At 34.5% G+C, this 26,890-nt stretch overlaps 2 protein-coding genes and 1 pseudogene across 2 annotated transcripts; 2 read left to right on the top strand and 1 right to left on the bottom strand.

Moving 5' to 3' along the window:
• Positions 1-8,067: 8,067 nt before the first annotated feature.
• LOC116113631 (pentatricopeptide repeat-containing protein At1g62930, chloroplastic-like) lies at positions 8,068-12,185 on the top strand. The gene is made up of 6 exons (XM_031399782.1): positions 8,068-8,778; positions 8,821-9,448; positions 9,617-9,875; positions 10,618-10,631; positions 11,142-11,306; positions 11,412-12,185. The coding sequence occupies exons 1-6, from the start codon at positions 8,207-8,209 to the stop codon at positions 11,469-11,471; spliced, it is 1,698 nt and encodes a 565-aa protein (XP_031255642.1). The 5' UTR covers positions 8,068-8,206; the 3' UTR covers positions 11,472-12,185.
• Positions 12,186-17,852: 5,667 nt separating this feature from the next.
• Positions 17,853-19,338, bottom strand: LOC116113630 (annotated as a pseudogene).
• A 2,415-nt stretch (positions 19,339-21,753) lies between these two features.
• On the top strand, positions 21,754-23,523 carry LOC116113629 (pentatricopeptide repeat-containing protein At1g62680, mitochondrial-like). Its single transcript, XM_031399781.1, has 2 exons — positions 21,754-22,921; positions 23,132-23,523. Exons 1-2 carry the CDS (start codon positions 21,754-21,756, stop codon positions 23,521-23,523), a joined length of 1,560 nt encoding a protein of 519 aa, XP_031255641.1.
• The last annotated feature ends 3,367 nt before the right edge of the window (positions 23,524-26,890 follow it).

The following is a 26,890-nucleotide window of genomic DNA, read 5'->3' as shown; positions in this document are numbered from 1 at the left end:
AAGCTCTACCCCATCACTCGAAACCAACATCATACTCAAGATACATAACAACTCTATCATCCTTGATTCAGATTTGTTAGAAGTGCTCCTCGAACTCATCAACTCGATAAGCTTTTGCTGCCATGTAGTATGTCTAAAGGAGGCTAGTTTACTTAAACTTTTGTTTTATGTTCTCACCGCGATGCCTCGTACAAAATCTGTGATGTGCTTAAGGGTACATAGTGGCAATCCCCTTCTTTATAGAGTTGTGTCTATCAGATATTATGCACAACTCATCACTGTCAAGCACTATCGTACGTAATTGCTAAAAAAACCAAGTCCATGACTTATCATTCTCAGAGTCAACAACACACCATGCAACAGGATATGAGTGATTCTCGTTGTCCTGTGCAATGGCCACCAACAATTTACCTCCATACTTTCCCATAAAAAAGAAACAATCAACAGCCAACACCTTTCTTATGTTTACAAAACCCCTTATAGTAGAACTGTAAGCAACAAAAAAAATATTTAAACCTCACATTCTTGTCCCACTTCAAATCCGTCTTGCTACCTCGGTTTGTCAACTCAAGTATATAATGGTATGCTTCTAATACTGCGTATCCATGCTCCAGCGTGCCCCTCACAAAATCTTGTTCATGTTGTCTCCCTTTCCAGCATTTCCAGTAACTAACAGCACATCCCAACTCTGTGCTCACAAATCTCTGAATGTCTTTAGGAGATGGACCTTTCCCTTCAACAAACTGACTTTTGACAAATTGACCAATAACATCAGTGGAGGTTTGTCGATGCTCACCTGAAATATGTCCCAAACCACATGTGTGCTCACGGTTATATGTGCTAACAATAATTTCTTTGGACTCTGCCAACCTTCTAGAATAAACCTGCCACTTGAACTTTCGGTCACAACATGCAACTGTCACTACCGAAGAATTAAACTTTTTGGTGATGAACTCAAAATTACCTCTCACGGCAACAAGTTTTAGCTTCCTCACCACTTTCTCTTTGTTGTCAAATAAATACCCTATGCGCAACTCTGATCCATCAGAAAAAACATGAACTGATTCACTACTACCTGCAATTGCCCCTTCTGAACCTACATAAAGGACCATAGTGCTCTCTTCCTCACAAACAACACCTTCTGCATAATCTGTATTTAAAGGAATCTCTACATATGCGAGAACTTGTACGAGGTCTTCCTCCTCAACATTTTCATTTTGCCGCACATGACCAACCTCTTCTACGATGTCCTCCTCACCACCTACTCTTAATTTTTCAACTAAGAAATCAATGCCCTTGTAGTTTGAATTAAAACCAGCATTCTCTCCACCAACTTCTTCGTTATCCCCTTCCTTTGAATCAACTTCCAACAGTTTATCTACAAAAGAAACCCTTAAAATTGCCCTCGTCTAATGACTCTTCTTTCTAGCTAGTATATGATGCGTTGAAACTACAACATGCATAAATAACAAGTGAACTAGTCGCACAAAGTAATAAAGTGATGAGTGAGTATCATTCCCACGAGGATTGGTTGCTAAGCACTAATTTTCTTAAGTGTTTTTTCAATTTGGAGCAATAAAAATTGTTTGGATTAACGGGAGAGAATTAAACTAAACTAAAACAAAATATGCTAAGTATTAAAAACTAAATTATGAAAGCAATAATTAAAAACAAGGGTAATATCAATTTAAACAAACGAGTAGGGTTTTGACTTCATTTGAACTCTATGGATTAAGCTTACGGATTATGCTAATTCCACATTCACATGCACAAATTGTAAATCGAATTCTCTAAGTTGTTAAACATTCCTTCTCAAGCTATGAATTCCTACTTTTCCCTATTACACTTCCGCACCCAACAAATTGAAGAATAATAGATCCAAGTTCATTAAGCTAAGGGAAACCTAAATTAATTTCATTGATTCTCAAATCTATCTCTAGCATTTAATACTACAATGGTGATTACCCAAGAAGCTTAATATGATTCATTTCTCAATCTCATCATATTCATCAAATAAATTCCATTAAAAACAAAATAACCACACAATCTATGCAATAGAATATGGAAATAGCAATAATCAATTCATTAACCCATAGAAATCCGAACTTAATCAAAACCCTAACCCAAAATGGGTTAGTACATAACTGAATCAAAATACACAACAAGAAAAACAATAAACACAAGGTTCAACTTATTGAAATGCAGAGAAAATAGTAGAGATCTCCCCTAGTTGAAGAATCCACAAGATTCAAGCTCAAATCTTCTCTATAAATCTCAGATCTATCCAAAACAAAATGAGAACAGACGAAAACTGGATGACCCCCTACGAAAATGGTAAAGTTTTTCTTTTATACCTCGCCTAAAGACCGAAAACTTTCCAAAAATAAAACTGTGTGTTTTGGAAAAACCAAAATTCACAGACTTCACTATAGCGAAGAAAGAATTTCGCCGTAGCGACGAGGAAAAAATAATCTCATGCTTAANTTTGAATTGATGAGTGAAAGAGGTTTGCAGCCTGATGTGGTGACGTTCACTACAATGATAAGTGGGCTTTGTGAGGTTGGGAGGATGGAGGAAGCTAATGAGTTATTGGAATTGATGAGTTAAAGAGGTTTGTTAAGAATATCCATCCATCAAAAGAAAAATGCAACACTAGAACTAATTACCAATCACTATTCCAAGAGTTGATTTCTAAGGATTTGATCTCAATTTCACTGAAGCTTTGCTTACACGATTGCCAATGTGAAGCATGTAAGCAGGGTGTTTTAGTTGATGAAATGGCGGTTGTCGTGAAGAGACTAGGAGATATATATCGAGGAGAAGAAGCGTTTTAGGCTGAAGTGAGTACAATATGGAAGCTTTTTCACATGAACTAGGCTGCAAAACTGTTGTTGAAATTTGCATGTCTGGTGTGGAAGAAGATAGAAACATGAGACCAGCAATGGATTCAAAAATCAAGGCTCTTTCAGAATGAGAAGCTGAAACTGAAGTCAACCTTGTGGAAAATTAATAGCTACGATAGTTTCTGATAAATACATTTCATCCCACACTCATTTCCCATGAGATGGTATTACCTAACCACAAAAGATGGCCTGTTAGAACCCTAAATAATCCACAAACACCACTACTCAAATGGCCTCCAAGACCTTTCTTCATCGTTGTTCTTCTTCTTCTAAAACCAAAATCTCATATTTATTCACAAATTCATGTAAAGTGACTACGACTATACCACAAGATTCAGTATATAACGTTGAAGATGTAGTGAGGCTCAATATATTCCTTCTAAAATACTGTAAACAAGGTAATATCAGTCTGGGTGAAGCACACTATTTCTCTATTTCTTTTGTTTAATGACTCATATGCAACCCAAACCACTGATTTCATCATTCAACTGATTGTTTGGAGCTCTTGATAAGAAGAAGTTTTATAAAGATGTTATTTTACTTCACAAATGACTGGGTTAAATTGGGTTGTTGCTAGATTTAATTACTTTGAATATTGTGATTAATTGTTTTTGATGGTTTTGTTGTTTTTTGGAGAATTTTGATTAATGGTTTGTGTTTGGAGAATAAGAGTTTGGAGTCTACAGAGTTGTTCATGAAAATGGATGTGTTTTGGGTCAGGCCAGATATTGTTTCTTATGGTAGTATTATCAATGGTCTTTGCAAAGATGGGTTGGTAGATTGGCAAAAGAATTGTTTTCAGAAATGTAGAGTAGAGGAACTAAGCCAAATGTGGTTGTTTGTACCTCTCCAATTTATTGTTAGTGTTTTGTGGGAAATTTGGAGGACGCTGAGAGATTGTTTAATGAGATGGTGGATCAAGGTTTGCAGCCTAATTTACTGATATATATTACAATGATAAGTGGGTTTTGCAAGGAGGGGAAGATGGAGGAAGCCAACAGTTTGATGGAATTTATGATTCAAAGAGGTTTGCAGGCTAATGTGGTGACTTTTAATTCAATGACAAATGGGCATTGCAAGGAGAGGAATATCGAGGAAGCTAATTGGTTGTTGGAACTGATGACTCAAAGAGGTTTGCGGCCTAATCTGGTGGCTTTTAGTACAATGATAAATGGGCCTTGCAAGGAAAGGAAGACGAATAAAGCCAATGGATTGTTGGAATTGATGAGTCAAAGAGGTTTGCAGCCTGATGTGGTGACTTTTACTATGGTGATAAACAGGCTTTGCAAGGTGGGGAAGATGGAGGAAGCTAATGGGTTGTTGGAGTTGATGAGTCAAAGAGGTTTGCAGCCTGATGTGGTGACATGCACTACAATGATAAGTGGGCTTTGCAAGGAGGCGAAGGTGGAGGAAGCTAATGAGTTGTTGGAATGGATGATTCAAAGAGGTTTGCAGCCTAATGTGGTGACATTTACTACAATGATAAATAGGCCTTGCAAGGAGGGGAAGATAGAGGACGCTAGTGGGTTGTTGGAATTGATTAGTCAAAGTCGTTTGCAGCCTGATGTGGTGACATTTACTACAATGATAAATGGGCGTTGTAAGGAGGGGAAGATGGAGGAAGCTAATGGGTTGTTGGAATTGATGAGTCAAATAGGTTTGCAACCTAATATGGTTACTTTTAATGCAATGATAAATGGGCTTTCCACGGAGGGGGAGATGGAGGAAGCTAATGCGTTATTGGAATTGATGATTTAAAGAGGTTTGCACTTGCTGTGGTGATTTTTAATTCAATGATTAATGGGCTTTGCAAGGAGGGAATGACGGAGGAAGCTAATGGGTTGTTGGAATTGATGAATGAAGAAGGTTTGCAGCCTAATTAGGTTACTTTTAATACGATGATAAATGGGCTTTGCAAGGCAGGGAAGACGGAGGAAGATAATGGGTTGTTCGAATTGATGAATCAAAGAGGTTTGCAGCCTTGTTTGGTGACTTTTAATGGCATGATAAATGGGCTTTCCAAGGAGGGGAAGATGGAGGAAGCTAATGGGTTGTTGGAATTGATGAGTTAGAGAGGTTTGCAGCCTGATGTGGTGACATTTACTACAATGATAAGTGGGCTTTGCACGGGTGGGAAGATGGTGGAAGGCAATTGGTTGTTGGAATTGATGAGTCGAAGAGGTTTGCAGCCTATAATCTGATCTTCTAGTCTTGACCTTTATAAGTACCCATAGGCTGATTTGGTATCTTTATATGTTGCAACCTTCGATCATAAGTCTTGACATATATAACCCTTTATATTATGTTTTAAGTTTTTAGCTTATTTCAATTTGTTATTGCTCACCTGAATTCTGACTCCTCTAATTATATTAACTCTTATTTTTGCAATGAGTTCTGAATATTCTGAGAGTATAATGTCATGAGGGAAAGATAGCACTTGATAGTTTTTTCAAATATATGCCGTTAGGTGTTTAACCCTAAAGGAAAATTTTAAGAGAGCCATTTAGGAAATAGACTTTTTTTCTTTGTTTAAATGCTCGTTTACCAAAGTTCTCTAAAAGCATGAAGCTAGAACTCCAACATCCAATGGTTATTTTTGCTTTTATGGAACTTGTCCAACCTTGTGTGTTCTCAAATACTGTTATATTATCATGACTTGGTTCTTCTTTCTCTATTTTTTTTTAAGTATACTTCTTCTCCTAACCGAATGGAATAGAACTTCTTCATGTAAAACCTACTTGATTTAGATTGGGAGAATCCTATGGTTTTGTGAAAGCATGCGCTATGGTTTGAATCTATAGTCAATCCTATTTATAGGAACAGTTGACAATTGAATCCAATTTTTCCATTAATTTCATATCCGTAATAGTGCGAAAGGAAGGCTCGTCTCCAAGTTGTTCAAGAATAGTGACATTGAGTTTATTATTTCACTGATTGCTGATGAAGCACCTATGGCAATCATTGCCTTAGAAGTTTCAACCCATATCAGCTCACACAATCTGTATTCGCTCAAATTAAATTCATGTTGTTGGTGACATATGAAGTATGATTCTCCTTTCTCATACATAGTTGTATTTCAGTTTTCCATTATCAAGAATGTAAATTTGCACGTATCATGTATTTCAGGGATTCATTCCTCGCTTTGTTTTATAAGGTAGTATCGGAATCTCATTACAGTCTTATTGTACATCAGGAGAATTCTTCTTTCTTGTTTGAGGAAATATACTTTCAGTATCTTTGACTATATTAGAATTTTTTATATAATTTTAGAACTTCTATCTTTTTAATCTTTTTCCTATTTCTCATAGTCCATTGCTGATTTATGTTCTAATCAATTACTAAATATTGTTCCAAGAGTAGATTTATAATGATATGATCTTAGTTTCACTGAAGCTTTGCTTATATGATTCTGGTGTGAAGCATCTAAGCAGGGTGTTTTAGTTTATGAAAGGGCAGTCGCTGTGCATAGTCTAGGAGATATATATTGAAGAGAAGAAGCATTTTAGACTGAAGTGAGTACAATTTTCAAACTCTGTTACATGAAATAAGCTGCAACATTTTTGTTGAAATTTTCTCTATGTGGGGTTTGACGGTGGTGGTGACAAGCTACATGTGTGGTCATGTAGCATTGGTTGATTGGTTAGGGGGATTGTATTGGTGGTTTTTTGTTAGAAGGCTGGATAACTTAATCTTTAAAGAATCAATTAAAGCTTCCATACATTTGCCAACTAAGAGCCAGAGGGCTCTCATTACTATATAAAGAATAGCTTTGTATTTGTATTGGGCCTGTTCTCTGTTGTTTTACGCAGTTTCCAAGTTGAAATGTCCGGCGGTGGCCGCTGGTTGCCAAAATCAGTCGGGTGAGTGGGGGTGTTTTTATTAATTTATAAACTTTTGTCGTGAATGCGTCTGGCTAAATTAACAAATATAATCATAATCATATCTTATTTGATTAAAGCATATCCTATACTATTTAGAATAGATTAATATTAAAAAAAGCGTAACAAATGGAGCTCCATAGTTGTTTTTGTTTCCTTATTCCTATCGTATTCTATTTAAAATGCATGCTATTTTACAGTTCTCAAAATCCAATTTTATTCTATTCAACTCAAAATATTTAATTTTTTTAACCCTTTAGGTTTATTAATTTAACTAAACATACCTAACAATAAAAAATAATAAAATGACAAAAACACCTCCACTCACCCACATATTCTTGACAGAGTTGGCCACCACTGCCAGCATTTAATGGGTGGGTGAGAGTGTTTTTCTTAATTTAAAACTTTTATTGTAGGAGATGTTTGACTAAATTAAGAAATATAGGAGATTAAAAAATAATATTATCAAACACATTTTCAAATTCGAATCCTATCTTTGTAATAATAACTCAACTTAATTTTTTCAAAAATACTACTCAAAATAATAAAACAAACACGCTGTAGATATTCTTTTAGAAGCAAAGTTGATTAATTAATAAAGATCGGCTCACAACTCATACTTACAAACTTTCTCTCACAATCCCGATGTAGTAGTTCATAATTGATCAACTCATAATTTGGTAGGCGAGATCTATTGCAAGCAAATGGGACTTATTTGCGAGCAAACCAATTACGAGCAATTATGTAAAAGTTGTGAGAGGAAGTCTATAAGATTAGGTAGTAAATATAGCACAGCCTGATTAATTGTATCATCCATACTCTCTTTTATTTTCAAAATTTCTTCAAAAAAGAATGAAAAACCTCGTTAAAAGTATTTGAGTAAAAGACCTATTATAATTTGGATATGGATTATGAGTTCATAAATAGATATATAAAATACTATATCATTTGAAATCATGAATTTTTTTGCCTTTTGAATAAAGGCAGATTTGAGTTCAATATTGAATTTGACCTAATCCATAATTAGGTTGGATTGCATTTAATACAATTTTATCTATCTGAAGCTGTCAGGCGAGGCGAGGGAAGGCAAGCCGCTCGTGAGTAGTTTGAACACTCTCTGCCAGTAATTCGAGATATGTCAATTCAAGTAGCTACATGAACAAACTTTGAAGCCAGGTTTGCAACATATCATAATCATATGATCTATCCACTATTCTGCAAAAATAGCTATCCTCCATGTTAAAAACAATACACCCTCTAAATACTTTCAGCAAAAATATAATTACATCTGAACCCTGCAGGTTTCTGATAAATACATTTTATCCCACTCTCATTTCCAGTGAGATGTATAATTTAACCCTCAACACACAAAAGTTTAAGCCAGTGTGAACCCTCGATAGATTATCCACAAACGACGCTACCGAAATGATGCTCAAAAGCTTGATTCGTCGTTTTTCTTCTTCTCCTTCTTCATTCACAAAAGCAGGTAAAGTGACTACAACTATACCACAAGATTTAGTACTTAAAGCAACCCAGCTTCAGAAATTCCTTCAAAAAGATTGTAAAGAAGGTAACATCACTCTTGGTGAAGCACGCAATTTCTTTTGTTTAATGATTCATATGCAACCCAAACCACCGATTTCATCATTCAACAGGTTTTTTGGAGCTCTTGCTAAGAAGAAGTTTTATAAAGATGTTATTTTACTTTACAAACGATTGGGTTCAACGGGGTTGTTACCTGATTTAATTACTTTGAATATTTTGATTAATTGTTTTTGTAATGTGGGTCGAGTTTGTGATGGTTTTGCCGTTTTTTGGAGGATTTTGACGTGGGGTTTTAACCCTGACGTTGCGACTTTTAATTCTTTGATTAAAGGTTTGTGTTTGGAGAATAGGAGTTTGGAGGCTATGGAGTTGATCAAGAAAATGGATATGTTTGGGATCAGGCCTGATATTGTTTCTTATGGTAGTATTATCAATGGTCTTTGCAAAGATGGGTTGGTAGATAAGGCGAAATGATATTTTTTGGAAATGAAGAGTGGAGGAATTAAGCCAAATGTGGTTGTTTGTACCACTCTAATTTACGGTTCTTGTTTTGTGAGAAATTTGGAGGGGGCTAAAAGCTTGTCTTTTGAGATGGTGGATCAAGGTTTGCAGCCTAATTTACTGACTTATAATACAATGATAAGTGGGTTTTGCAAAGAGGGGAAGATCGACGAAGCTAATGGGTTGATGGAATTGATGAATCAAAAAGCATTGCAGCCTAATGTGGTGACTTTTAATTCAATGATAGATTGGCTTTGCAAGGAGGGAAAGATGGAGGAAGCTAATAGGTTGTTGGAATTGATGAATCAAAGAGGTTTGCAGCCTAATATTGTGACTTTTAATACAATGATAAATGGGCTTTGTAAGGAGGGAAAGATGGAGGAAGCTAATGGGATGGTGGAATTGATGATTCAAAGAGGACTCCAGCCTAATGTGTTGACTTTTAATTCAATGATAAATGGGCTTTGCAAGGAGGGGGAGATGGAAGAAGCTAATGGGATGATGGAATTGATGATTCAAAGAGGTTTGCACCCTGATGTGGTGACTTTTAATACAATGATAAATGGGCTTTGCAAGGAGGGGAAGATGGAGGAAGCTAATGGGTTGTTGGAATTGATGAGTCAAAGAGGTTTGCAGCCTAATGTGGTGACTTTTAATACAATGATAAATGGGCTTTGCAAGGAGGGGAAGATTAAGGAAGCTAATGGGTTGTTTGAATTGATGAGTCAGAGAGGTTTGCAGCCTGATGTGGTGACATTTACTACAATGATAAATGGGTTTTGCAAGAAGGGGAAGATGGAGGAAGCTAATGCATACTTGAAATTGATGATCCAAAGAGGTTGGCAGCCTGATGTGGTGACTTTTACTACAATGATAAGTAGGCTTTGCAAGGAGAGGAAGATGGAAGAAGCTAATAGGTTGTTGGAATTGATGAGTCAAAGAGGTTCGGAGCCTAATGTGGTGTCTTTTACTTCAATGATAAATGGGCTTTGCAAGGACGGGAAGATGGAGGATCCTAATGGGTTGTTGGAATTGATGAGTCAAAGAGGTTTGCAGCCTATGATTTGATTTTCTAGTCTTGACCTTTATAAGGACCCATAGGCTGATTTGGTATCTTTATATATTGCATCCTTCTATCAGAAGTCTTGACATATATAACCCTTCATATGATTTTTAAGTTTTTTTTGCTTATTTCAATTTGTTATTGCTCACCTGAATTCTGATGCTAATTATTTAAACTCTTCTTTTTGCAAAGAGTTTTAGATATTCTGGGAGTATATACCATGAGGCAAAGATGGAACTTGATACTTTTTGCAAATATCTGCCACTAGGTGTCAAACCGTGAAGGAAAATTTTAAGATAGCCATTGAGGAAATAGACTTTTTATTTCTTTTTTTAAATGCTGTTTTACCAAAGTTCTCTCAAAGCATGAAGCTAGAACTCCTACATCCAATGGTTATTTTTTGCTTTTATGGAAGTTGTCCGAATTTTTCTTTGCTCAAATACTGTTATATCATTTTTCTTCAACAGTGCATGTCTTGACAAGTTAGATATATCTGTGGCATACTCAGTTTACTGAAGTTCTTTAGTGGTGAATCTATACTTCCGTAGGTATAATTTTCCTTTCCCAAACGAAGCTGTGTTTCAGATTTTCATCATCAAGAATATAAATTTGCACATATCATGTATTTCAAGGATTCGTTCCTTGCTTTGTATGATAAGGTAGTATAGGAATCTAATCGCATCTTGTTTTACATTAGGAGAATTCTTCTTTCTTGTATGACTTTCAGTATCTTGGAATATGGTAGAATTTTTTATATAATTTTAGGGCTTTTACCGTTTTAATCCGTTTCTTATTTTTCAAAGTCGATTGCTGATTTATGTTCCAAGCATTCAGAGCCTGTTTAAGATTTCTGATGCCATAAAATTTATAGGATTCTCCAATGAAGATATTTGAAGCAGTATGGTAGGATAATTTGATAATGACGTGCCAAAGATCTCAAGGCATTGAAATTTTCTTGATCCAACCAAAGGTAAATGCGTTTTGATAAGTTTAACATTATCAAGAATATCCATCAATCAAAAGAAAGCAACACTAGAACTAATTACTAATTACTATTCCAAGAGTTGATTTCTAAAGATTTGATCTCAATTTCATTGAAGCTTTGCTTATATGATTCCGATGCGAAGCATCTAAGCATGGTGTTTTAGTTTATGAAAGGACAGAGGCTAGGAGATATATATTGAAGCGAAGAAGCATTTTAGGCTGAAGTGAGTATTGAATACAATTTGGAAAATCTTTTACTTGAACTAGGCTGCAAATTTTGGGTTGAAATTGGTGACGTTTAATTCAATGATTAATGGGCTTTGCAAAGAGGGGAAGATGGAGGACGCTAATGGGTTAATGGAACTAACGAGTCAAAGAGGTTTGCAGCCTAATGTGGTGACTTTTAATACAATGATAAATGGGCTTTGCAAGGTGGGGAAGATGGACGAAGCTAATGGGTTGTTTGAATTGATGAATCAAAGAGGTTTGCAGCCTGATGTGGTGACATTCTCTATAATGATAAGTGGGCTTTGCGAGGTGGGGAAGATGGAGGAAGCTAATGGGTTGTTTGAATTGATGAATCAAAGAGGTTTGTAGCCTGATGTAGTGACGTTCACTATAATGATAAGTGGGCTTTATGAGGTGGGGAAAATGGAGTAAGCTAATGGGTTGCTGGAATTGATGAGTCAAAGAGGTTCATCAAGAATATCCATCAATCAAAAGAAAAATGCAACACTAGAACTAATTACTGTTCCAAGAGTTGATTTCTAAGGATTTGATCTCAATTTTACTGAAGCTTTGCTTATACGATTTCTGGTGTGCATCATCTAAGCAAGGTGTCTTAGTTGATGAAATGACGGTCGTCGTGATGAGACTAGGAGATATATATTGAGGAGAAGAAGCGTTTTAGGCTGAAGTGAGTACAATTTGCAAACTCTTTCACATGAACCATGCTGCAAAATTGTTGTTGAAATTTGCATGTCTGGTGTGGAAGAAGATAGAAACATGAGATCAACAATGGATTCAAAATTTGCACGGCTCTTTCAGAACAAGAAGCTGAAACTGAAGTCAACTGTGTGGAAAATTAATTGCTGCAATATTTGAGGTATAAATTTGTTTTCTGTTTTTGGTATGTTTTTGTTTTAAGGATTTCCAAGATGAACATTTTGATTATATGAAGGATTAACTCATGGGATTTGCAAATGTATCATAGGAAGAGTGTAATGTTTATGCAATATATTTGTGTAAGGTTTAGAAAAAAGATTTTGTGTTTTCTATTAGTTTGTGAGAGGACAATAGACCTTCCTAAATGAAGAAAAAGGTGTTTAAGGGTTGTTTTGTATTTGCATAAAATAGTTTGTGTTAGTAATTAGAACTATCAAAGTCAGCTAAATTTGAGGATGAATTTCTTACTGTAAAAAAGTTTAATGAATTGTTAGCGTAATATTATTACAAAGGTGGTAAACATTATATCCAAGCACATAAAAAATTATTAAGAAACTGAAAAGATCACAAGATACAACACAGTTTAGATTATGAAATGATGACTAATAGATTTGATATAACGTTATGGCAAGATTCTTTCACTTATTTTTCAGTCTTAATAGTAAATAGCATTGGCAAAGTTGAATTATCAAACATTTCAGATTGATATATTCTCAAATACGAAACCAGATTCAGCTTAATTTGTCTATAAGTTACAATAAAGATAAAATGTTAGAGAGATTAGTATCTTCAAAAAAACTCATCTAAAAGTTGGAGAAGATTCATGTAACGCCCCACTTGAGGTATGTTGCTAGGTTATGGTGTATTGCTAAATGTTTATTGTTTTGCTTTTATTTGGGTTGATATATTGTTAATATTGGTTGGTTGGCCCTTAGTTGAATTTTTATTAGAGTTATTTTGAGAAAAATATGAAGAAAATCCCTTAAACTTTCATTAGGGGTAAAATGGTCTTTTCACTCAAAATTAATTGAAATTGTGGGGAGTGAAAAAAGATAGAATTTCATAGAGAATGCATTAAAATGAGGGCATTATTGTAATTGACTAAGGGACATAGATAGAATTTCTAAGAAAGAGCAAGGGCAAAATGGGAAGACATGTGTTAATTGTGAGTTAATAAGGGTTTGGGTCTAGAAAACCCTTCATTCTTCTTCTCCACCGCCAACTTCTTCTCGCCACTTCCTCTCAACTCTTTTTTTCAATATTTCAAGATATTTCAAGAATTTTAGAGAGTTTTTTGAGTAGGTGGGGATAGAAACTTAATCTAAAGCACCCTAAGGTAAGGATTTTTGCTTTAGGTGTGAAGTTTTGCTTTTATATATATATATATATATATTGAAGTCTTAGGGTTTTATTGTTTAAAGGTGTAGAGAAGAGACAAGCTATCGAAGGAAAGGAAAAGTGTTAGTGAAATCTCTCCATTACAAGGTAAGTAAATCCAACCAAGTTGAGATTCAAGAAAAGTAAATGAGTAGAGATTTATTTTAATTATGTATATATATGTTATACATACTAAGAAATTTAGATGAGATGTGTGCTTAGTCATAGTTGTTGGACATGCGTAAATTATGAGAAGTGTTTTTAAGATGTGATGAGAGTATGTAGTTTGAGATGAAGTTGGAGGAGATTGAGTAATTTCTTTGGGAGTATTCTTTTATGACAGAAATTATAGCTATGTGAGGGAGTTTCCTCTCATTTTGGATGGTGGAAGAGAGGAGTAGAGTTATAGATAAAGTAGAGTTTGTGTATGCACATTAGTTGTTTGATGAAATGCCTGAGTGAAAAACTGCCCTGTCACAGCCGTGAATTTTTGTGTGATTTTTGGTCATCTTACAGATTGAACTGGGTTAAGACCAAAACATAAAATTGTAGCCCTGTCTCTAAGCTTTAAAACGAGACCAAAATCATAGCAATCCGAGATGTATAACTCAAGTTATGCCTTCTTGAGTGTGACTGCACAGAATGACTGTTTTGATGCAATATTGCATTTGTGCATTTCGTAAGTGCATTAAGTAAGAAACTTTAAGCATAAACCATCCTTATGCATTAATTGTGCATTGAGAAGTAGTTTGAAAAAGAGTAGAGAACTTTGTGAATGGGCTACTCTATAAGTAAAGAGAATGAGAAAAATCTAAGAACGGGTTGGTGCTTTGTGAACTCTACCCGGAAGTTATGAAGAATGGGTTGGTGCTTAGTGAACTCCACCCGGAAGTCACGAAGAGTGGGTTGGTGCTTTGTGAACTCCACCCGGCCGTGCTTCCGGTAAGATGAGGCCATGACATTCAAGTGAGAAAGAATGAGAAAAAATGAGAAAAAATGAGAAAGAATAGAGGAAGAGAATGAATAGAAGTCACGAAGAGTGGGTGGGTACTTTGTGATCTCCACTCATTTATGCCTCCGGTAAGATGGGACCGTGACATGCAATAGAAAGTTGATAGAAAAGAGCTATGGGAAAGAGAAATAGAAAGAGAAAATAAATAATATGAGAAGAGTGTAAGGAAAGAATTAAGAGAAAGAGTTACGGGGGTAGACAAGTAGAGGATTTACTTACTAAGCATTATTTTGTGCTCACCCCATTGTTTTTCTTTGTGTTTGCAGGATCTAGGTGAGGACGCGGTCGGATGGGCGTCGGCAAGTGAGGAGTAATAGCTACACTGTCCACTGTTTTTGATAACTTTTACTAATGATGCCTTACTTTGTATAAAGAAAGATTAAATGTATTAAAATAAAATTTTGGGCCCATTTGCTTTTGCTAATATAAATATATGTACTTGATATATTTCTATGAGTATCCTAGAATGAAGCAGTTATTACAATTCAAGTATTATCTGAAAATAATTTAAACTAAATGTAATCCCCATAGTTTTAAAAATAACAAAATCCACCCTAGAAAGTTGAAAGTACAAACATATCATAAGAGTAATTTCTCTTGTTTCTGAAACTGACGAGGTTAATATAACTATCCATAACCACCATCAAATCATATGATTAAAATCCAAAAGACTCCACAAATGAAAAAGCCCTCAAATTGTCTCAAAAACCAACAAAACCCTAAAAGTTAAAAAATAACACAAACCACCCCAAAAAGTACAAATATTTCACATTTCATTCAGCTAACACCAAGGCTACGGAATTCAGTTAAACAACTGGTTCAACACACAAGTGGGTTTATGCAGTAGAAAGAAGCAAACTAGTATCACAATCACATGATCTTAATCCAAACGGTAAATAAATAAACATTCTATAGTTATCCAAAAATCAAGAAAACCCTTAAAGTTTAAAAACTACCATAAAATACACCTAGAGTACAAATGTTTTAGAGTCCATTCTAAATATTTCACCCATCGCTAGAGCCACTGAGTTTACTTAAACAACTGGATCAAGTCACACACAAATGGGTTTATGTTAATGCAGTAGAAGAAACCTGAAAAGAAAAGAGAAGAAAAATGTACCTTTAAGCTGTTAGAGAAGGTGTTGGCGCTGAGAGGAGGATCCATTGAGATTTTACACATATAAGAGAAAAAAAAAATGAAATGTTATATGAAGAAAGGACACTGAGTAGCGATGAATTCTACGAAATTTTTTTTTTTAAATTAGAAAAAAATAAAAGAGTGGGATGTTTCTGTTTTTGGTACTTGGTAGTTTATTTGAAGCAATGGTGGAAGAGAGAGAAAGCTAGACTGATTGTGATAAGGACAGACGGCTATGATTTATTAAAAAACTAGATAGAAAGCCCACGCAATGCGTGGGCATGTTTATAGAATTTTTTTTCATTATTATTAATTGTTTGTCTGACATTAAATTATTTGTATTGAAGTTAATTTTTTATTGAATTGACAATTAAAGGAATAAATAATAAAAATATTACACACCAAATAATGAGTATTAAATTTAAATATATATTTAATGTTGGTGTGAAGATACTTGACATGTTCTAGTAGTTGTATCTCCACCCATTTAACACATAAAACAAACTCTTTGTTCTTGATCTTCTTTCTTTATCTTTTTCTTTCTGAAAATAATAGTAATAAATTGAAGTTCCTGGCCAAGTCTTCTCATATTGCATTGCACCACAAAATCATTTAACTCTTTGTAGTAAAGTTACCAATACCAAAAATTTTAAGCTGTATATCTATCAACTTAACTATCCAAAAACAAATGAACAACTTTCTTACTTTAGCACAGAAAACATATGTAAATCAATCTAACTAATAAAATTCAATCTTATTATCTCGATCTATCATTTTCTCTTCTTTATTAAGAATAGAAGCCCTGGAATTTGAGTACTTGAGTTTAGGTTGGTGAACATGGTACTCGGGTGAAATAGCCGTGAATATTATAATACAACTGAGCATGGCTAACCCCAATCCTAAACAATTATCAACCATGGATTTTGGATATCGTTTAGATACATGTCTCCTTTGTACAAATGTCAGTTTATCTAGAAGACCTATTTTTGTAGTCACCACTGCCAACCCATATGTGTAGAGACCAAGGAAAATGTGTCATGGCAATACAATAATTCTTGATTTCAATCAAAGTAACTGCAACATTGTTATACTATTCTCTCTAGTGTTATGTAATACCAAAATTAATCTTAATTTCTTTAAAGTTTATACACCATCCCAACAAAATTTGTTGTATAATAAAAATTTGCTTGATCCTCCTGGATCTCTTCTCTTTCGGTAAGTTATTTGCAATTGTCATCTTTCAACCATTGTTTTAAAAACCGGATTGGTCGTTGACTCGGTCGAAAGGCCGGTTCGCAGGTTGACCGGTCCAACCTAATGAACCGGTTGGTCTGACCGATATAGAGCAGTCACATCTTTAAACAATTCTATTAATTGTTATAAGTATGAAAACTAGTAAATACATCCCTAAAACTTACCTATAAACCCCTGTAAATTTAAAATAAAGCAAATGCATCCTGCAGATTTATGATTAATTATTTTTTTCTCTCTCCCCATCACTTCCATCTTTCTCCTTTTTCTCTCTCCCCATCACTTTCTTCTTTCTCCTTTTTTCTCTCTCTCTCCCCATCACTCCCCGTCACTTTCATCTTTCTTCTAACAAGTTCGTGTCTCTCTTCTTCTTTCTTTTTTCTTCTAACACATTTGTGTCTCTCTACTGTAATTTTTCTCTCCTCTTCTCTTTCTCTTCATCTCCTCTTTTCTTTCTTCTAATCTTCTTCCTTACTCTTTCTCTTGTCTCCTCTTCTCTTTCTTCTTCCTTCCCCTGTCCTTACTTTTTCTTCTTTACATTGTAGATTTTAGAGTAAGTGAAGAAGAATAGAATATGAAAAGGGAAGATACAATTTGATTTTTTTATTCAAATAAAATGAAGAATGAAACCGTGTTGCAAAATGTTTTAGGGATTAGGAATATTAAGTTCCACTAGTCCATTGCGTATCTAAAGCAGGTTTAATGACATTCCTAGTTTTTATATTAACCCGAACCAAAGTAAAGGCTGGCTTTTGGTCAAACCGCTTGGACCGGTTGGTCCGGTCTGGGTTTTAAAATAGAGCTTTTAGCAACCAAATTTCACAAAATCTCGGACTTCAATAATTCAGTACACTCTAACAATATCTGTCCACACCAAACATATGATTAGCTTCCAATGATATAGTAACTTTAAAGATCAAATTCAAGTTATATGGGATTTTAACACTCCTAACCTGTGATATTTCCAAGACTTGGAACTGAATTTCTTGAGTTATGGACTAAAAATCAGGCCTTTCTAGCTCAAATTAATCTAATTCTGAAATTTAAAACCACAGAAGCTGGAAATATGAGAAATCTAGTTTTGTATAGCTGTGAAAATGGTAAATCTCTTCTTTACAGTCACCAATTGAACAATAAATAAATGAAATAGAACAATTAAGATTTAAACTAATAGAAGTCACAAAGTAAGATGATATCCAGATAAAGTCACAAATTTTCAATTTAAGAAACAACACAAAATCGTAGCACAAGATAGTCATTGGGTGGTTTCAAGATTCATGGTAAAGATTGATTCCTGCAAATTACCAAGAAACGAATCCATGATTAGAGCACCCAATACCATTATATCACCAATCATTCTGAAATTTGGTGAAGTTTGTGCATCTGCTAAAGAAAAAGAATCAACCCCATAACTAAAAGTATTGCAGATACATATTCATGAATCGGGTATTTTCGTTTGAGGCCTAGTATGAATGTTCCGATGACCATTACAGGCAAAACCTGAGATGACAAAATAAATTTCCAATTATAGCCAAATTGATCCCGTTTACTTGATTCACATTGCAAGAGTCAACGAGCTAATTTGAATCATTTACACCATTATAGATTAAGAGACCCAATTTGACTATCAAACAAAAACTGAAGTTATCAAAACGTCTAGTAAGGAAAATCGTTATTTTTTTTTAACATGAAATTAAAAAAAGTAATGGAGTTAAACATTTACCTTTCTCAATTTGAACATGAGTTGTGCTCAATAGTTAAGAAAGCCAAAGACTTTTTGGTAAGTCCATGAGAACCCCTTAAGACTGGAGAGAGCTTCACATTAGTCTTCCATGGATTCATCATCTTTTTAGTGGTGAAACCTTGAAGATAAATGAGAACAATATAGACAAATCCTTGAACAAATGTGAAGTACCAACCGTAACTGGGAAAACGAAAGGTGTCCATTGATAAAAATTTACAAACTAATCCTTGAAATTTCATATCACTAATTAACAAATACTAAAAGAAAATCATTAAAATGTTACCAAATACATTAGTACTTATATGCAAATTATACCTGAATTGGAGCCTATTGTATACAAATTCCTGCAAATTACGTAATAATTAGTTGACAATCAAACAGATCAAATAATTAATTACTGAAAAAGTTAATTCTCAACTCTATGTGGAGGCTGAGAAACTTGAGAAAAAAAAAATATACATTTTTAGCACATATATATTCCTTGAGCTGTATTCCTCAAATTTATTGATGACAAAAACATATTTCGCAGAACTGAAACCTCATATCTTTCAACCGCATATCAACATTGCTTAAAAAACGGAAGGAAAATAACATAAATCTCCAAGTTCCATTTTTCTTTCCTTGGTAGTCAATTTTCTCTAAGATCAAACAGAATCTAAAAAAAAACTAAAAATGAATTATTCACTTACAACTTCATCAGTTTCTCCCTGGAATGTAATCTTTTGTCCATTTTGTATACCCTTCTCAACTACTTATTCCAATACCTTTTTCACTTGAACAACCTTCTCGTCCTTACACACTGTGCAGCGATCCTTTTGCTAATAGTTTCTCCAGCCCAATTGATCCATCCTTCTTCACTAACCTCTTCCTAGGTTCCAATACCTACAAATAAAGCAATCACACATAAATTATCAAATCATAAAGACAATGCCTGGTTGAATAAAGCAATTATTTTTATATTATAACTAACCCTGCAAGGGTACCAAGTCCCTGCCATTGGTCTCAAAAGTGATAAATATATGCCTTTATAAAAATTAAAAACAACCCATCAAAGACCAACTGTGAAATCAATAGTAAAAACTAAAGATAAACCCATCAGGACCATACAAATCATTATACAAAAAAACTAAACACAACCATAAAAGTAAACAACTTCTTGGCATGATTCTGGCACAAGGTGAATGTGAAGGGACTAATGTGTGCTATTATTACTAATAAAAAACAATTTCATACAAATAAAGTTCTCTTGAGACCTTTGGAATGCCACTATTTAATTGTTATTAATATTTAGGTGAATGTGAAAAGACTAACATGAATCTATATAGCTTTTAATTAGACATTTGGATACCAAATATGTGCTATTAATACTAATAAATAGCAATTTACATATAAACAAAGTTTTCTTGAGACTTTTGGGATGCCACTATTTAATTGTTATTAATATTTAAGTGAATGTGAAGGGCTTAACATGAATCTTCCTACATAGCAATCATATATTAATAGAGCTCCTAAGATTCCTATGTCGCATCCTACGTGGATTCCAAATGGCGATCAATAGAGAGGGTGGGCTTCAGGATTATATAGATATACAGATTGTAGAAATTGGTAATTAAATTTTACTTAATGGGAATTATTATTTGATTTGATCTTTGAGAAAATAAATGGTCATTAGTAAATTATAAATTAATCCCATTCACGTGGGATGAACATGGCATTTGCGTGTTCGAAATTTATATCCATATCAATATTGATTTTTTTTTTTTTTTCTAATGATTGGAGCGTTTCGATAATTTGTGCACATCTCAACTATTTTTTAGGTATTTTGACAATTATCAGCTGACTAAGAGTTCTAGTAGCCACCGGTGTTAACAACCTTAGAGACTCAAACTCGAGAGACAAAACTATCGGCCAAATAAGGTAGTAATTTATGTGTTGCTTGAGAGACAAAACTATCAGCTGAATAAAGTAGTAATTTATGTGTTGCTAATATGGGTGACCACTGAGGGGATTTATCCGATTATCAACTTCAGGGGCCTAAGTGATTAGTTGAGACGCGCAAGTTGGCCCGGACATTCTGATCACCAAATAATAATAATAATAATAATAATAATAATAATCATAATAGTAAATAAATTTATGTGCCAGTTCTCTCTTTACAATTTTTGTCATGGATCACAATTCATATCACATGGCCTGATTTTAGGTTGTCGGGTATTACATGGTTTGTCTATTTTTGAGCAAATTTCGGATTTTGGCTTGACTTGTTGGGGATAAGTTGATGAGATATGTAATAAAAATCATACATTTTTTTGAAAATTGATTAAAAAACACTGTTTCAACTTTCAGGGTTGTCTACGTCGTACCTATGCAAGCACGTTGATATGGACAAATATGCATAATTTTAAATATTATGTGTATAAACTTATGACAAAATAAGTAAATTTAGTTACAAATAACACACTCTTTTGTTTTACCTTAAAAATTTGGTGTTAGAATTTAGAAATAAGGGTTGTTTGCACTGTACCTATGTAAGCATGTTGATAATGGACAAATATGCAGAATTTTAAATATTATATTTCTAAACTTAAAATAAAATAAGTGTGTAAAATCTAAATTTAGTTACAAATGAATGTTCCTTATTTATGAATGACCATTCATTTAGTCGTTCCTTCATAAAAAACGACAATTCCTTCTGTTAGCAACAATCATTCCTTCATAAAGAACGGTTGTTACTTATGAATGAACGACCGTTTCTTTGGTCTAGTTAAAGTTATTTTGACGTAACAACGCTAACTCAGCTACCACCTAATTAGGTTGTAAGAGAAGTTTGTGAGAAAAAAGTTATTGGCGTAGCATTACTGTACCTTATAATGGTTGTATAAATAATCGACTAATCAAAAGATGTCACATCAAAACTCAGGTGCCAATTTACAACTTTATGAATCAAACCATGTCATAAATATTTAAGAGTAAACCAGGAGAAGAAGAAAAACTTTGTAATTTCAATTGTACATACAGTAAACCAATCGGAAAAAAAAAATTATTCATAATTTATTGTACATACAATCATCAATAAACTTGATTGCAGTTGATACAACCGAAGAAACCAAATATACTGTATGTTGAAAACATGAGCAACTAGCATAAAGAAAAGAGAGAAAATGGCAATGTTGTAATATAATATAGCAAATATGGTTTAAAAATAAGATGAAGGGTAAAGATGAACACGTGTCATTACATTAAAGATACAATGAGCTCAAGTGTCTGTATAATTACATGCGAACCCTACAGGTTTCAGATAAATACATTTCATCCCACTCTTATTTCCGGTGAGATTGTGTTATTTAAATGTAAACCTACAAACGACTAAGCCAGTTTGAACCCTAGATAATCCACAAACGCCGCTACTCAAATGGCCTCCAAAACCTTTCTTCGTCGTTGCTATTCTTCTTCTGAAACCAAATTCTCATCTTTATTGACAAATTCATGTAAAGTGACTACAACTATACCAAAATATTCAGTACATAACGTTGAAGAGGTAGCCAGGCTTGATAAATTCATTCAAAAAGATTGTAAAGAAGGTACTATCACTCTTGATGAAGCACGCCATTTCTTTTGTTTAATGACTCATGTGCAACCCAAACCACCGATTTCTTCATTCAACCAGTTGTTTGGAGCTCTTGCTAAGAAAAAGTTTTATGAAGACGTTATTTTGCTGTACAAGAGAGTGGGTTTAATTGGGTTGTTGCCGGATTTGATTACTTTGAATATTTTAATTAATTGTTTTTGTAGTGTGGGTAGAGTATGTGATGGTTTTGTTGTTTTTGGGAGGATTTTTAGGTGGGGTTTTAGCCCAAATGTTGCGACTTTGACTTCTTTGATTAAAGGATTCTGTTTGGAGAATAGGAGTTCGGAGGCTAGGAGGTTGTACAAGAAAATGGCTGTGTTTGGGATTATGCCTAACGTGATTACGTATGTGACTTTGATTAATGGGTTGTGTCAAACAGGTAAGGTAGAGGAAGCTAATGGGTTGATGGAATTGATGATTCAAAGAGGTTTGCAGCCTAATGTGGTGACATTTAATACAATGATAAAGTGGCTTTGTAGGGAGGGGAAGATGGAAGAAGCTAATAGGTTGCTGGAATTGATGAGTCAAAGAGGTTTGCAGCCTGATGTGGTGACGTTTAATACAATGATAAGTGGGCTTTGCAAAGTGGGGAAGATGGAGGAAGCTAATGCCTTGATGGAATTGATTAGTCAAACAGGTTTGCAGCCTGACGTGGCGACGTTTAATACAATGATAAGTGGGCTTCGCAAGGAAGGGAAGATGGAGAAAGCTAATGGCTTGATGGAATTGATGAGTCAAAGAGGTTTGCAGCCTAATGTGGTGGTGTTCACTACAATGATAGGTGGTCTTTGCAAGGTGGGGAAGATGGAGGCAGCTAATGGCTTGATGGAATTGATCAGTCAAAGAGGTTTACAGCCTGATGTGGTGACATTTAATACAATGATAAGTGGGCTTTGCAAGGAGGGGAAGATGGAGGAAGCTAATGGCTTGATGGAATTGACGAGTCAAAGAGGTTTGCAACCTGATGTGGTGACATTCACTACAATCATAAGTGGGCTTTGCAAGGTGGGGAAGATGGAGGAAGCTAATGGGTTGTTTGAATTGATGAATCAAAGAGGTTTGCAGCCTGATGTGGTGGCGTTCACTGCAATGATAAGTGGGCTTTGCAAGGTGGGGAAGATGGAGGAAGCTAATGGGTTGTTTGAATTGATGAATCAAAGAGGTTTGCGGCCTGATGTGGTTGCGTGCACTGCAATGATAAGTGGGCTTTGCAAGGTGAGGAAGATGGAGGAAGCTAATGGGTTGTTTGAATTGATGAATCAAAGAGGTTTGCAACCTGCTGTGGTGGCGTTCACTACAATGATAGGTGGGCTTTGCGAGGTGGGAAAGATGCAGGAAGCTAATGGGTTGTTGGAATTGATGAATCAAAGAGGTTTGCAGCCTGATGTGGTGACATTCACTACAATGATAAGTCGGCTTTGCGAGGTGGGGAAGATGGAGGAAGCTAATGGGTTGTTGGAATTGATGAATCAAAGAGGTTTATCAAGAATATCCATCAATCAAACGAAAAATGCAACACTGGAACTAATTGCTAAATACGGTTCCAAGAGTTGATTTCTAAGGATTTGATCTCTATTTCACTGAAGCTTTGTTTATACGATTTCTGGTGTGAAGCATCTAAGCAGGGTGTTTTAGTTGATGGAATGGTGGTCGTCGTGAAGAGACTAGGAGATATATATTGAGAAGAAGTCTTTCAGGCTGAAGTGAGTACAATTTAGAAATGTATTATAGGAAGAGTGTAATGTTTACTGCTTTTCCTAACCTTATTGTATAGAACTTCTTCATGTAAAACCTGCTTGATTTAGATTGGGAGAATCCAACGGTTTTATGGAAGCATGTGCTATGGTTCGAATCTGTAGTCAATCCTATTTATAGGAGTAGTTGACAATTGAATCCACTTTTTCCATTAATTTCGTATCCGTAATAGTACAAAAGGAAGGCTCATCTCCGAGTTGTTCAAGAATAGTGGCGTTGAGTTTATTATTTCGCTGATTGCTGATGGGGGACTAGGGACTTCGTTGCTCATTTGTTTGAAGTGAATCTTTGGACATGCCTCTCTGCATCTGAGGCTCTGAAGCATCCATGGCAATCATAGCCTTAGAAGTTTGAACCCATAATAGCTCACACAATCTGTATTCGCTCCAACTAAATTCATGTTGTTGGTGACATATGAAGTAAGATTCTCCTTTCTCATACATAGTTGTATTTAAGTTTTCCATTATCAAGAATTATCATGTATTTCAAGGATTCGTTCCTCGCTTTGTTTTATAAGGTAGTATCGGAATCTCATTACAGTCGTGTTGTACATCAGGAGAATTCTTCTTTCTTGTTTGAGGAAATATACTTTCAGTATCTTTGACTATATTAGAATTTTTTATATAATTTTAGAACATCTATCTTTTTAATCCTTTTCCTATTTCTCATAGTCCATTGCTTATTTATGTTCTAATCAGTTACTAAATACTGTTCCAAGAGTAGATTTATGATGATACGATCTCAATTTCACTGAAGCCTTGCTTATATGATTCTGGTGTGAAGCATCTAAGCAGGCTATTGATGAAAGGGCTCTCGCTGTGCATAGTCTAGGAGATATATATTGAAGAGAAGAAGCATTTTAGACTAAAGTGAGTACAATTTTCAATCTCTTTTACATGAAATAAGCTGCAACATTTTTGTTGAAATTTCTCTATGTGGGGGTTTGACGGTGGTGATGACAAGCTACATGTGTGGCCGTGTAGCATTGGTTGATTGGTAGGGGGGACTGTATTGTTGGTTTCTTTTTAGGAGGCTGGATAACTTAATCTTTAAAGAATCAATCCAAGCTTCCATATATTTGCAGTCTAAGAGTGAGAGGGCTCTCATCACTATGTATATAGTTAATTTACACAAACAGGTCGTCTGCACGAATAGCTTTGTATTTGTACTGGGCCTGTTCTCTTTAAAGAACCAATCAAGGCTTCCATATATTTGCTGTCAAAGAGCGAGAGGGTTGTCATCACACGTAAATTAACAAATTATAAAGACAATGCCTAGTTGAATAAAGCTACTATCTTCACATTATAACTGACCCAGTAAGGGTACCATAAATCTATGCCTTTACAAAAATTAAAGACAACCCATCAAAGACCAAATGTGTAAGGGTACCATAAATCTATGCCTTTACAAAAATTAAAGACAACCCATCAAAGACCAAATGTGAAATCAATAGCGGAAACTAAAGATAAACCCATCAAGACCATACAAATCATTATACAGTAAAACTAAACACAACCATAAAAAATAAACAACTTCTTGGCATGATTTCGATACAAGGTGAATGTGAAGGGACTAGTGTGTGCTATTATTATTAATAAAAAACAATTTACATATAAACAAAGCTTTCTTGAGACCTTTGGATACCATTATTTAATTGTTATTAATATTTAGGTGAATGTGAAAGGATTAACATAAATTTTCCTATACAGCAATCATATATTAATAGAGCTCCTAAGATCTTATGTGGCATCCTGCGAGGAGTCCAAATGGCGATCAATAGAGTGGGTGGGCTTCAAGATTATATTATTTGATTGTGATCTTCTAGAAAATAAATAGTTACTAGTAAATTATAAATTAATCCCTTCACGTGGGGATGAACATGGCATTTGCAGGTTCAGAATTTAGATCCATATAAATATTGATTTTTTTTTTTTTTATAATGATTGGAGCGTTCGGCAAATTTGTGCATATCTCAACTATTTTTTAGAGATTTTGAAAATTATCGGCTGAATAAGAGTTCTAGTAGCCACCAATATTAACAACCTTGGAGACTCGAACTTGAGAGACAAAACTATCAACCAAATAAGGTAGCAATTTATGTGTTCCTAATAGGGGTGACTACAAAGGGGATTTATCCGATTGTCAACTTCAGGGCCCTGAATGATTAGTTGAGGAGCACACAAGCTGGTCCGGATAGTCCGATCACCAAAAAAATATTAAATAAATTTATGTGCCATTTCTCTCTTTACAGTACTTGTTATGGATCACAATTCATATCACATGGCCTGATTTTAGGTTGTCGGGTATTACATGGTTTGTCCATTTTTCAGCAAATTTCGGGTTTTGGCTTGACTTGTTAGGAATAAGTCGATGGGATATATAATAAAAATCATCAACTTTATTGAAAATTGATTAAGGATTGTCTGCGTGGTACCTATGCAAGCATGTTGATAATGGATAAATATGCATAATTTTAAATATTATGTGTATAAACTTAAAACAAAATAAGTGTTTAAAATGTAAATTTAGTTACAAAAAACCCCACTTTTTTGTTTTACCTTAAAAATTTGATGTTGGAAATAAGGGTATAAAATTAATATCTAACAAATTTGACATCCAAGTGATTAAATAAAAAACTTCAGGGAGCAACTAGATTTATGGCTTTATGAATTAGAGTAGATCATGCATACGTACCTGCAAACCTTTAAAAGATGAGGTATAAAACATAATCTCACAACCTTCTCTCACAATCCCCGACAGCTCACAATTTATCAGCACACAAATTGGTCTTACCTGCTTGTTATGGGTTATGTCTACATATTTGCAAGTTGACTAATTATAAACTGCATATAAAGGGTTATGAGAGAAGGTTGTAAGATCGGGTTGTGGACCTAATATTACTGTTAAAAGAAAGAAAAAGATTTCATGTAATAGTTGTACAAACAATTGACTAATCAAAAGATGTCACATCGAACCTCTCGGGTGTTAGTTTACAACTTTATGAATCAAACCATGTCATAGATATATACTAGTAAACCAGGAGAATAAGAAAAACTTTGTTATTTCAGTTGTATATATAATCAACCAATAAAAAAAGAAAAAAAACTTATTTATAATTGATTGTACATGGAGATAGAATCATCAATAAAATTTTATTTAACTTTTT

This window comes from Pistacia vera, unplaced genomic scaffold, assembly GCF_008641045.1.
Source record: "Pistacia vera cultivar Batoury unplaced genomic scaffold, PisVer_v2 Contig686, whole genome shotgun sequence".
Taxonomy (NCBI): Eukaryota; Viridiplantae; Streptophyta; class Magnoliopsida; order Sapindales; family Anacardiaceae; genus Pistacia; species Pistacia vera.
This window is presented reverse-complemented; position numbering and strand designations above follow the sequence as displayed.